Source organism: Maniola jurtina, chromosome 4 (assembly GCF_905333055.1).
Source record: "Maniola jurtina chromosome 4, ilManJurt1.1, whole genome shotgun sequence".
NCBI lineage: Eukaryota > Metazoa > Arthropoda > Insecta > Lepidoptera > Nymphalidae > Maniola > Maniola jurtina.
The window spans coordinates 16,457,897-16,471,573 of record NC_060032.1 but is presented as its reverse complement, the minus strand read 5'-3'; the positions used below and the strand labels follow the sequence as shown (position 1 = coordinate 16,471,573).

Sequence of the window (13,677 nt, the reverse complement as noted above, 5' to 3'; positions counted from 1 at the left end):
TCGTAAAATCGGTTTAGAGAATTATTATTATCTCTATTATCTGGTGGTGTTTGAAGAATATATTGCCTGTAAATGGTTGAACTGTGTGTGAACTTCCCTTCTGAAGCTGCTACAGCCACCTTTCACGCCGAAACACCAATCAGCCTTCAAGCTGGTACGGGCGTCAAGTTCATTGGCAGTGGCGAGCGAGTAAACAATACTTATAATGAGTGCAGGAGAAGCCCGCGAGCGGCCCGTAACCGCTCGTCACTGGCAACGTTGGAGCGGCGCGAAGCAGAGCGGAACGACCGCGCCCGCGCAGCTGACACCGTCGTCACTGCCTCCACTGATCACACTCGGTATATCAGATTACACATGCTCGTATTCTTCGTCGCTGCGGCTCGTGACCCCTTCCATTTATCACTATCATCATTGTCTACTGCTGGACATAGATAAGTCTTTTTTTACCAGTGAGTCCTTCATTAAGTTCTGTAGAGTTTGCACAAGAGCTCTTTGACCTGGTTCCTCCTTCAACTTTCTATCATCGTACTGCAAAGCATCATTGAGGTCTGCATCCGTGCGTAGTTGAAATTCCTCGGACGCGTACGAAGCGATTTGCTTCCTCGTTTCTAATTCGAACCGCTAGGATATAGAACGCCCTTCCGGCATCAGTTTTCCCTTCCACTTTTAATATTTCCATGGGTACCTTCAAGTCAAGAGTGAATAGGCAAGCGCGCTCCATCTTAGGCTGCATCATCACTTGCTAGCAGGTTTGATGCAGCCGAGCACTAGTTGTAAATAACAACAAAGGCCGATTGTGCTTCTTTGTCGCTCGTTCCGCGCTCTCGCTTGCACTTCAAGCCTTACATGGAACGCCTCAGAGCGAGGTAACGCCGTAATGTTTTTTCGTGCGTGCAGCCGGCTCTATCGAATTATAAGACGTTGTCACGTCAAAATAAAAATAAATCAATTTATTTAGTTTTAAATGTAATAAAAAAAACTTCAAGTAGGTACAGTTACATAATTCTAGCGTAAAAACAAACGATTACGTAAATCTATGAATTCTTCGAAAACATACTTCGTCGTAATCGCGATTAGTTCTGTGTTGTGACGTCGTTGTGTGCATGTGGGTAAATTAAATTATCCTATAGATTCTGTTACACCTATGTGAGGTGAGACTCTGTAAACAAACACAATTTTCTCCAAAAGCGTCGCGATTACATCAAATTGATGTTACGAAAATCTCTCAAGTCAATGTAATTTCCATACGAATATATTTTGATGCTTAACGTATGGATTTGGGTTTGTCTATGCCCCAATTCCCTTAATCGAAGGGCCCATGTTGGCAACGTCTGTTATTTGCTGCACGTTTGGGAATCCCTATTTAAACCTGTACTGCGTTCGCCGCGTTTTGTTTTGATACATGAGTGTTTCAAACTTCAAACCGATACCTTAGTTCCAAAGAACCTCAATAGCTCAAGGGTTAAAAAAAGCGCTCTGAAATCCGAAAGGTCGACGGGTCAAAGGCCACCTGTTGCACTATTTTCGTAGCTACCAATTATGTTTACAAATTGAATTTCGAATGTTTTTTGAAAACATAATTTTTCTTTCATATAGCACAGAAAACGTAGTTTCGTTTGTGATTGGTTAGTGATTCAAAATTGTTAACGTCCACTGAGCTTTTGTCTTTGTCACTTGTATGACATTACGTAAAGGCCTACGCAGACCGGGACGGCAAGGCAAGGGATTTTGCCGTGAGTCAGCGCACACTGGCCGCTTAGATACCGCGGCATTCCAGCACTTTGCCACGGCATGCCACGGCGTGCCGCGGCACGACAAAGCACGCCTCAGCGACTCCTGCTGCCTGATACACTTTTAGTCTTCAGTTGCGTTTGATCGAGTGTTGGTGTGCCTCAGTTTTAAAATGGTAGATTGGGATTTGGTGTTGATATCGATTATTGCAGATGAAGAAGAAGGTGCACAGGCTAATAATAGGGATAGAAGAAGATTTTGGGTTGATAATTTATGGAAAGAAAGGGAATCAAAGGGTGAATTCAATAATTTATTTAATGATTTAAAATACGACGTGCAAAAATTTTATGACTATCATAGAATGGATTATGAGAAATTTCAAGCACTGTTGAATATATGTCGACCATATATCGAAAAACAGAGGACCAATTTTCGCAACCCCATTGAAGCCGATCAGAGATTATCCTTGTGTTTGAGGTGGGTAGTTAAATGATTGTATAAGTTTTATTTTTTCTTCTTTTATTAAATTAAAAAAAAAAAACAATATTTTTTGCCAAGTACAATCATGTATTGTAGACACATAATAACGATTTTCAAGTTTTTGCACTGATAAACCTTCTCACTGATAATCCCTGGATCTTTATTTGTTTTTACTTAATTTAGAGTACCTACTAGTTTAGATTAGTTTCGTATTCAGAAACTGCAGTTTTGTAGCCAGACCCTGAAGCAGCTTCATAGCCAGGGCCAGAGGCGGTACCATAAACAGACCGTGAAACAGCTTCATAACCAGAGCCTGAGGCAGTTCCATAGCCAGACCCCGAAGCAGCTTCATAACCAGAGCCTGAGGCGGTTCCATAGCCAGACCCCGAAGCAGCTTCATAACCAGAGCCTGAGGTGGTTTCATAGCTAGAGACATCTTCAGATGTTGGAGCTGGAGTTCCCTCTATGTATTTTAATTCGGCGTCAGTTACCACATTAAATATTTGTCTCTTTATTTGGACCTGCACTCTTTCTGGTAGTTTTTTTACTGTGGCAGCCATTGTTTGAAAGAACGAATCAATGGGGTCCACCTCCTTTTTCGATTCAATGTATTTATTTAGTATTTCAGCAGTTGTTGTAGGTTCTGGTCTTATTAAGGAATGGTGTGAATCATTGGTCATTCGCGAAACTGAACGTTCATCATTATCATTGACAGCGGATTCTGCGAAAGAAGTCTGCGTATCCTCTGAAGAGGAGTCCAGATTCGAGGTTTGTTTTCTGTGCTGAATGAATTTTTTCAAAAACTCCAGCTCTTTTTCAAACTTGATAGGGCGTCGCTTTGTGTACGGGTCACCACTCTTTGTTTTTCTGTTATTCAGAGCTTTCCTAAAATTATTACGTATATTACCCCATATTTTCTGGCATTCTTCACCTAAAACAAAACATAAGCAGGTAAAATGGTATATTATCTTTCAGATTTTTGATCACGGGAAGTAGCTTCAAGTCTCTAGGTTACAGCTATCGCATGGGGTTTAGTACAGTGCGCTCTATCGTACATGAAACTTGCCGAGTCATTTGGAATGCCCTAAGACCTAGTGTTATGCCAAAACCAACAAGGGAAAAATGGACGCGAATCGCGATGGAATTTGATGAAAAATGGAATTTCCCGAACTGCATCGGTGCAATAGATGGTAAACATTTCAGGATAAAAGCACCTCGCAATAGTGGAAGTCTCTACATAAACTATAAAAAGTTTTTCAGTATCGTACTACTAGCGGTTGTGGATGCAAATTATAAATTTGTGATTGCAGATGTAGGATCATATGGACGAAATAGTGATGGAGGTATAATGCAAAACTCAATATTTGGAAAAAAATTGACTTCTAATGCCCTCGATATTCCCCCAAAAAAACGTTTACCGAGGACTGATCTTGAGTTGCCGTATGTTTTTGTAGCAGACGAGGCTTTTCCGTTAACCACAAACATTATGAGACCATTTAGTGGCGATCGATTGACAGATGAAGCAATGAAAATATACAATTATCGTTTGAGTAGAGCCAGGCGTATCGTCGAAAATGCATTTGGTATACTTCAAGAACGTTTCGAATTATGTCAAAAAGGAATTCAGGTTCAACCAAAATATGTTGATAATATCATTTTAGCATGTACTTGCTTACACAATTTCATCATAGGTGGTACAAGCACAGAAAGCCAAAATATAGCAAGTGTAAGCATTAATTTAGAAAACGATAATAATATGAACAATGCATTAGATGGTATGACAGTACGGGAGATGTTTAAAGATTACTTTAGGTCTGATGAGGGCTCTATTCCATGGCAAAACGATATTGTAAATAGACATTAATACTGTGTTAAATCTTAAAATATAATTATAGTGCAAAAATATTTACTTACCTGTTTTATTCATTTCTATTCCAATTCTTTTCCACGCATTGTTCTTCATTTGAGTGTTCATATAATGTTTTGATGACATATTATATAAATAATCATAGTCTTGAACTAAAGTTATTAATTTTTCCTCCATGTTGGAATAAAAAACGTAAAAAACTGGTCTCCGAAAAAATCACGTAGCACAGTCGTCAAAGACGCGGGCGCAAATGGATGGTCAATATTGGTGTGCATTCCCCGCTTCTCTACTCCCGCCGCCGCACCCCGCAGTATATCACTACGAGCGCCGGAGTCCGTGGCATGCCGTTGCCTACCGCAGTATGCCACGGCATCCCGCCACGGGAGCCTGTGGCGCGTGTTGCGATAAAATCCCTTTCAATGCCACGGCATCATTTTAAAGCATAGCAATTTATGTCGTATTTCTGTACCAGTACGGTTGAATGTCCATTAGTAAAAATTAAAATCCCTTGCCTTGCCGTCCCGGTCTGCGTAGGCCTTAACAAAGAGAGTCCCATGCCTCTCCGTGGCTAGAGTCTAACCACTTTAACCTGTTTCTCTTTGGAAATAGCGAGTAATCATTTATGGAACCATATCTCATATTTACTTCAAACTCACGGAATTAGACTCATTATCTTTGGAACTGAGGTAGCTATGGAAACTATCTACATTCCGCGATGCAATAAATAAGACTCTTGAACTCTGTAAACTTGATCGCAACAATTAAGATTGAGTTAATCGTTTTATTATGTAAATGCAATGTCAGCGGGTGCGAGTGCAATCCAAACGTTCCAGTGTTTAGTGATATGACGCGATAAAACTGCGGCCTGCCGTAACTCATAATATTTACATTACCCGTACACTTAGTACATGTGTGCACATATCGATAATGTTGATAGATTTCGAATATCAAAACACTGTGATGTCAATCAATTTTGAAGTCATTCAGGAGTAACTCATACAGAGACTGTAGGTAGTGCCGAATCTTTTTGATAACGACTTAAACTATTTTTTTTTATTCGTAAGTACCAAAAATTAATAACAATACAAGGAAGAAGATAAGAAGTGGACAGGGAAGCACTTTAGCTTATGTGTATCTCTACCAGTGACCCTTATTGTTGAAATTGGTATACTAAAAACGAACATAGAGATGATTGAAAGGACGCATGGCGCGCCTGGGCGCATCGTGTTCGTGCTTCTTGGCTCCACTCCACTCTGCCGATTTGCGGTGCGCCATAATATTCTCCCAATTTTTTTTAACAAAGTCCCGACTGGGGTGCTTTATTGTGAATATTAAATGTTCAGATGTTTCGATACTCGAAATCCATCAACGTTTTTGAGCTGTGCAAACTTGTGCCAAGCCTGCCGCCCCCGAAGTGGCGCTAGTTTATCTCAACACGTTTGTTGGTTGTCACGTCTTATCAATGAAATAGGTAAGTAGGTCCCGTCTCGAGGTCAACAGTCAGTTAGTGTCGGCTGTTTGTGTCTCGGAACGCGGAGAGCGCGTCGCGAGATGACAATGAATATGATGCGAAGATTACTATTCAGATGTTATCTGTTATAGCTACTGTGGAGGCGTCCGAGTTAGTCCAGTTAGAGGGGCATTAACCTCTTATTTAATTATTTTATAGTTTTTGTACACATTCTACGTAAGAGTAATAAAAAGTTCAGAAATGGCTTAAACGTACGAGATATTTTATACGGTACTTTTAAATTTCGAGCCAAATAGGAACGAACAGGAGAGAGGAAAAAAGATGTGTAGAAAATAGAAATAAATATGACAAACTTTTTATTTTTAGTAGATTTTAGATATTTGAGTAGATTTTAGTTGAATGTTAAAATTTTGAAAAATTAATTGTATCTTCGCAATAGAGTTTAATCTTTTCAAAAACATGAATCGAAACAGGAAAAAGAAAAAACAATTCCGACGAATTGAGAACCTCCTCCTTTTTGAAGTCGGTTAAAAAAGAGAACGACACTTTCATAAATTGAGTAAATATAAGGGTAAGTACGCACTGGGAAATTTTGTGACGTTATTATGAATTCGAGTACGTGCGGCTTCATACAATTTCCATATGTACCTACACTACGAAGCATCCTGCGATTTTTCTCGCAGCATTCTACGACGTATGTGCATTGTATGATTCCGCACGCTATCAATTTCCATGTCACAGTATTCTACAAAAAAATCGCGCGGTAAAATTTTGCAGTGTGGGCTTACCCTTAAGACCATCAAACAAAACCACTTCAATACTTATTTACAAATCAACATAATAAATTGAGTAATGGACGGTGCATTCGATCATTATCGACCGAGATCGGGCTACTGCACTACCTCGGCACGGGCACCCTGAACACGTACGGCGACATAATAAAGAGGCTCCATTTATACAGCAATGACTTGATAAATATTCGGCAGTAAATCTTCTTATCGAGCGTTATCGGAGCGATAAAGTATCGCTTAATATACTGTTGACAAATTGCTTTGGCATCCATTTTTATTTACACAATATTAATAATAATATTCAATAACATGTCCACATTTATTTATTACTAGCGACCCGCACCGGCTTCGCACGGGTAGCTTATTACAATTTTCGTAGGGATCTCTATTTTTTTTTTTTTTGGAAAATAAAACATAATATCACTCAAAAATAATTTGTACTGGTGAAAGAATTTTCAAAATCGGTTCAGTAGTTCCAGAGATTACCTCCTACAAAGAAACTTACAAACTTTACCTCTTAGATGTAAAATAGAATAGAATATATTTTTATTCAAGTATACTTTAACAAGTGCTTTGAATCGTCAAAATAATTTACCACTGGTTCGGAATGCCGTTCTTACCGAGAAGAACCAGCAAGAAACTCGGCGGTTGCCCTTTTCAGTACTTAATTCAATTTACAATATTATGCCATATACTATACAAAAAATTGCACCCCCGCGCATTGCTGAAGCGAGTCAAATCTATGCTTGGACAAATAAATACGTTTGCAACTCAAACTCAGAGTCGCATAGCGAGTGATGAAAAGAGTTGGCTGGAGTTTCTCTACGTGATCAAATCAGAAATGACGAGATCCGTAAGTGAACCAGAGTAAATGACAGCTCAACGAGTTGCGACGCTGAGGTGGGAACAGCAAGGCATATAGCTCCAGGAGCCGGTAGATGTTGAGGGCTTAAAGTGCTAGAAAGGCGATCTCGCACCGGCAAACGCAGCGTTGGCAGACCCCCACTAGGTGGACAGACGACATCAAACGAGTCGCAGGAAGCCGCTGCATTCAGGCGGTGGTGACACGTGGCCGCCAAGAGACCTATGTCCAGCTGTGAAACGTCTATTGGTTGGCGATGATAATGAATTCTCCAACTAATCAAATAACTTTTAACATAATGCCAAATCATTTATCGTCATCTTAACAAATGGCCCAAGTTTCTAACTGCTGAATAAAAATCTCTTGTAGGGATTTCAATACCAGGATCTTGCGTCCATAAATGTTAGCAAATCATTGATGTCTAATTGCAAGGCTACTATGGTAACAATAAGTAAATGCTAAAATAGAAGATTTGTCTAATGATGAGAGCAGCAAATTAAATTACAATAAATTCTGCGCTGGGGAAGATGTTCTTTGCGTTTCGTAATTATTATTAATTATACATGGCTTTCGTTTTAATTTTCTTATGTAATGCGTTTTGGTATATCTTGTTTGACGAATCGGTAAACTCTTACTAATGACATGATGAAAAAAAAGATAACACAAAGTTTAGGTGTCGTCTTAACTGAACAGACAATTATTAAGATAGTAGTTAATTAAATAATTAGTCTTCCAAATTCTTCACTGTTTTCGCTTTGAGTAAATGAATTGTCTTTGTCATATCGCCTTGCATCTATAATTCGCGACAGGTTGCCGAGAGCTTGCCTATAATGTTTTTTTTTTAAAATCTAGAAATGCCAACAAAGAATCAGTTCACTGGGAGTCCAGCCGTGTTGAATTCCCCGAAAGGTGAGTTGTCGCATGCCTCAGTGCTGAGTGTGGCGCGAGCGCCGGCCGGGGCTCTTGGGAAATTGTTGCAAATTCAGTAGAGCGCTGGCTTTCATGCGCATTCCTCGCTGGACTCTATATTTGGCACGTTTAGTCCACAGAGCTGATTGCGTCATTGCAGTCTGTGGTCATATCTTAGTACGAGTATTTGATCAAGGTTTGACACCAATGCCGCCAACTTTATCTAAATTCACTCGAGTAACTGCACTGTCTAAGTTATATCCTTTTGGTATTTATATATTGTGAAACGGTAGAAAGTAGAAGGGTAGTTGTAAAGAGGCTAACCAAATATTTACATCAACATTTTACAATGATTTCCTGTCAGTCAGTCTGCAAAGAACGAAAACATATACGGTTACATAATCCCTCGCAGTAGGCATATGTATGTATGTATGTAGTGATAACTGATAAGGCTTCGCGTATCAAACGTGGCGGCATTACCTGAGATTTACTTTCGCGCGACGAGGAACGTCTGAGACTTTCGACAAGTGGCCCGTCATATTTCAATAGCCTCAACTTTTCGTTGCCATCTCATCTCCGATCTGTGATCATCTCCAGAGGAAGTGCGATGCCTTTGCCGTGGTTCTATCACTGCACGTACGTGGAGCTGACCATGACTTGGAGCATACCTTTTGAATGTACTTACGTCAAGTTGACGTTCAAAAGGTCTGCTTGAAGGCGTGCGTCACCACCGCCCCTGCGGAAGAAAGGAACCGAAAGCTCCGCCTTTGACCTCCGTGGAGAAGCCCAGCGAGGTAAAACTGTAATTAAGCGTAGTAACAAAGCGGTTAAGGTCTATTTTGCTCAAGTTCATCCATATATTATTTACACTGTTGCTTCCAGAATCCAGACACGTTTGATATCGTCTGTCCACCTAGTGGGGGGTCTCCCAACACTAGTCATCCAACTTCCGGTGCGAGGTTGCCATTCCAGCGTTTGGGACCCCAACATCTATCAGTTTTTCGAACTATATGCCCTTGCCAGTTCTCTTTCACAACTGATTTTTCTGTGGTCAAAGTAATGACTCCTAATCTAAACATTTGGCCCATAAGAAACTACTGTGAATATACCTATCTCGTAACTTATAACATCAAATACTGTGATCATGATTACGAATAAAACATGACGGCATTTTATGCCATAGCTGTACCTTATTAACGTACCGAAATAAACGATAAAGGAAATAGAAAGTGCACGTGAGCCTCGTCGGAGTAATGACATAAGGAAGTTACATGAGCGCGTCACAGAATAATGACAATCGGGCGCTGCACGTGCCGAGACGATGAATTTTCCCAATCGATTTCACTAATCAAACGATTGATAACGAGTGATAGAGATGGGAGAACCGCTCCATGACGATCGCACATTGCACAAGTCGCAGGCTCCGAACGCAACATCCTTTCACTTTTGAAAAAAATACTTATGCTTTTTTTACATAAAAAATAGTGAGCAAACGAGCAGGTTGGTCCCCTGATGTAAAGAGGGCATAGACATTTGCAGCACCAGAGGAACCACCAGTGCGTTGTCAACCTTTCAGGAATTTATGGATCCCGCCTTTCTTTCGTTGCTAATCAAGGGTCGAATTAACAAATTCCTGAAAAGCCGGGCAATTTTTCGGCGGTTTCTCTAGTGCTTAAAATGTTTACAGGCGGCGGTAATCAATTACCATCTATCGACCCGTCTGCTCATTTACTCGCTGTCTATACTTATGATACTTATACGTGGGCGGTCCCAAAATGAATTGGCCTGATATAGTTCTAAGCAACATATCGATACATGTTATGTTACATCGGACAGTACGTTTATCGTGTTACTTTATACACTAACATGCATCGACATGAAAAGCGTAGTCTCAGCTCAGCAGTGGTTTGAACATCAAGATTCGCGTGTTTTTTGGAAATGTCGAAAACCGAATATCGAAGCGTCACAAGTTTCTGTTTAAAGAAGACTTATCTCCCGCCCAAATAAAAGAATGATTAGATGATGTGCACAAGGAGTCTTTCCCCTCGTATAGCACAGTAAAAAACTGGGTGAAAGAGTTTCGCTTCGGGAGAGAAACGGTCGAAGACTTCGGCCATGACGGTCGACCGGTGGAAGTGCTCTCTCCTGAAACTATTGCTGTAATCGAAGAGGAGGTTTTAAGTGACCGACGTTTGAAGATTAGAGTAATTGCAGCTAGACTTATGCTCTCTAAAAGTACCATCCATCGTGCAATCCATGACCATCTTCGTATGAAAAAAGTTAGTGCAAGATGAGTTCCGAAACTTCTTTCAGCTGTCCAAAGACAGGAGCGAGTGCGCTGTGCAGCCGAGTTTTTAGGTCTTTGTGACGAAAACCAAAGAATGTAATCGAGCGGCTAGTTACTGGTGATGAAACTATGGTCTTATATCATGATCCAGAAAGCAAGCGCGAGTCAATGGAATGGTGTTACAAGGGTGAAAAGCCATCTAGTAAGGCAAAGGTGCAAAAATCCAACAAAAATGTCTTGTGTACAATCTATTGGGATTCTCAAGGGATTTTGATGGTAGAATTTAAAAAACGTAATATAATCGTAAACGGCGAATATTATGCTTCATTACTATATAAACTGCGAGACACGATTAAGGAGAAGCGCAGAGGCAAGTTGTCTTAAAGCGTCCTGTTGCTCCACGACAACGCACCCGTTCACACTGCCGGTGTTCCGAAGGCTGCAGTTTGTGAATGCGGGTTCACGGAACTGGAACATCCACCGTATAGTACAGGCCTGGCCCCATCAGACTATTATTTGTTCCCTTTAAAGCGGGGCTTAAGAGGAAGGAAATTTTCAAACGATGAAGAGTTGTAGGCGGCCGTTTTTAGTCATTTTGAAGACAAAGATTGAAGTCACTTTTATGAAGGTTTAGAGGTGTTAATTCTCAGATTTCAAAAGTGTGTTTATATTAGTGGAGATTACATATAAAAATAAAATTGGTTTCATTTCATTTTGTTGACTATTTCATAGCTAGGCCAATTCATTATGGGACCGCCTAGGTATATAGAAGGAAAAGCTGACTGACTGATTGACTGTCGGATTGGGCTGTTTGGCATGCAAATAGCTATTGTGATGTAGACATCAACTGTAATAATCTTTGAAAATTCAGCTCCTTAGAGGGTGAAATAGGGGTTTGGGATTTATGTAGTCTACGCGAAGTCACGGGAATAAACTAGCTTATATAAGTTAAGGTTTTCGCTAGACGAATGTATATGGATCCGATATCGAAATGTGCAATCAGTAATGCGACTCGTCGCTACTGTGCGCTCGGCGAACGGCGTTAATCTTGATAACGGCAATGATGTAAAGTGCAGTCACCGCTCCCACGCGCCGGGAGCGCGTTTTTTGGCTGCAGATGCCATTGTGTTGCAGCCATGTGTTTTGGTTTTGCCGGTCTTGCATGGCGTAGAAAGCGCCCGTAATTGTCAGCCATCGAACGCCGTAGCTTCCGCGCGTGCCGGGGATACGCAGTCAGCAAACACGCCACGCTGAATGGCGAATTACGAATTATGTACAAGTTGAAATCGATACTCGTTCAATAAATGTTTGAAGCACGTGAGCGGCACGCTTGGTAACGCTGCCGAAATAAATGTGTTTATATTATGTTTATTGTCAAACTATGCCGTGTTCAGCTACTGGACGAATCTTGCGTCACACTGCATTTATAACAGAGTGAACTAGAGTGAGGGAACTCTCGGTTTAGTCCTGAATCGACGATATGTCAAAATATATTAGTGTGACGTGAAATCGTAGAAAAATAGGGCTATAGTAGAGCTACCATTTTCTTATTTAAAAAAGAAATTTGTTAATGAACATGAGAACTAAACAATGAGACCCCACATGCTAGGGTAAGAAAAAAAAATTGTATGAAAGCCACCTGAAAAATAATTTAATTGAATTTCCAATTCAGTGTTTGGTTTTAGCTCAACGTTCTACGCCGAATACCAAAATTTCAGCTTTTTAAATCAGTTCGTCTACGAGTTAGAGGCCTGTGACCGGCGGACACACAGACAGACAGAAGAGTTGCATTAGTAAGGCTTCGGTTTTACCCTTTGAGTACGGAACTCTAAACATTAGTTTAAAAAAGTACACATTGTTAGGTACCTATTTCTTGTACGAGATGGTACGGAAACCTTCGTGTGCGAGTCCGACTCGCACTTGACCGCTAATCTATACTAATAAATAAAATTGGAGTGTCTGTCTGTAATTTCGAAATAACTACCTCATATTAAGCTCATATGGTTATTTGAACGATACCATAACTGAATCACACGTTTTTAAAATTTTTGTCTGTCTGTCTGTCTGTCTGTCTGTTTGAAAAGGCTAATCTTTGGAACGGCTGAACCGATTTTGACGGGACTTTCACAGGCAAGTAGAGGATTGACCAGGGCGTAAAATAGGCTACTTTTTTAACCGACTTTCAAAAAGGGAGTTGTGTTTTTCTACCTATGTACACCGAAATCTCCGAGATTTCTGAACCGATTTGCGTCATTTCTTTTTTAATCGATAGAGGAACTTTGCGACATTGTTTCATAAAAAATTTGGAGTCCAACTCCTCAATCCTGATGCTGCAGGGGATCTGACCAATCCACGCGGGCGAAGCTGCGGGCATCAGCTAATAAAACATAATATTCGTTGAATGCTTCAAGTGCTAAAACTTTACCTACTCGTACATGAGTTCCGCAAAACAATGGGCACGTTATCAAATTATAAGTTTTTAGTTGGTCAGCGCTAACTGTACATGTAAATGTAACCGTCGACCCACTCACTGAGGCATTATTCAATTAGGCACCGCCTGAGGAATGTGCTACAGCTAATTACATATATTATATTTATTTCTATAACTATGCTACTAGCTTTTGCCCTCGTTTTGTCCGCAGAAAAATATAATATGTCGAAGTTGCTTGGGATACGATCATACGGCTTACGAGTAGGTATTTTAATCTTATTGATCCAATGCGATGACGACCGTCCTGGTATAGTGGTGAGCGCTGTGGTGTTATAAGTTCGAGGTCCCGGCTTCCATTCCAGTAGGAGTGATTAGGAAATTTATAATTTCCGATTTGTGTCTGGTCTGATTTGATGGGAGGCTTTAGCCAAGGCTAGTTACCACCCTACCGGCAAAGCCGTACCGCCAAACGTCACGGAATGATGCCGCGTAAAAACCTATCAACGCATACCTATCTACGCAACACGAATACAGCCCGCTGACAGACAGACGGACGGACAGTGCAGCGGAGTCTTAGTAAAAGAATATTTTCTATATATTGACGAAATAACAGACAAACTATAACAACGTTATTTTATTTAGTAGATATTTATGCTTCGTAAACGCCTAATTTATAACTTTGCCTGAATCGCTCTGCATCAATTTAGCAAATCCTACATTAGTGCTGAGTTTGGGGACGCGGAAACCGCCATAATGCAGTAAAATATGATAATTGCAATCGGAATGGGTCTGTTCAAGTGACATTCTGTGCTCGGACGACGAAGCGACCTTCGCTTACGATCATCAAC

The 13,677-nt window shown here is 40.6% G+C and overlaps 2 protein-coding genes across 4 annotated transcripts in view; both read left to right on the top strand.

Moving 5' to 3' along the window:
• Positions 1 to 13,677, top strand: part of LOC123864740 (serine/arginine repetitive matrix protein 1) — a 60,956-nt gene that overhangs the window by 16,320 nt on the left and 30,959 nt on the right. The window lies entirely within an intron of this gene.
• LOC123864744 (protein ANTAGONIST OF LIKE HETEROCHROMATIN PROTEIN 1-like) lies at positions 1,690 to 4,120 on the top strand. 2 transcript variants are annotated; one of them, XM_045905370.1, is made up of 3 exons: positions 1,690 to 2,208; positions 3,187 to 3,401; positions 3,522 to 4,120. In XM_045905370.1, exons 1-3 carry the CDS (start codon positions 1,904 to 1,906, stop codon positions 4,073 to 4,075), a joined length of 1,074 nt encoding a protein of 357 aa, XP_045761326.1. In that variant the 5' UTR covers positions 1,690 to 1,903; the 3' UTR covers positions 4,076 to 4,120. The 2 variants fall into 2 exon arrangements, with proteins under 2 accessions (XP_045761326.1, XP_045761325.1); XM_045905369.1 differs by having other exon boundaries at positions 3,187 to 4,120.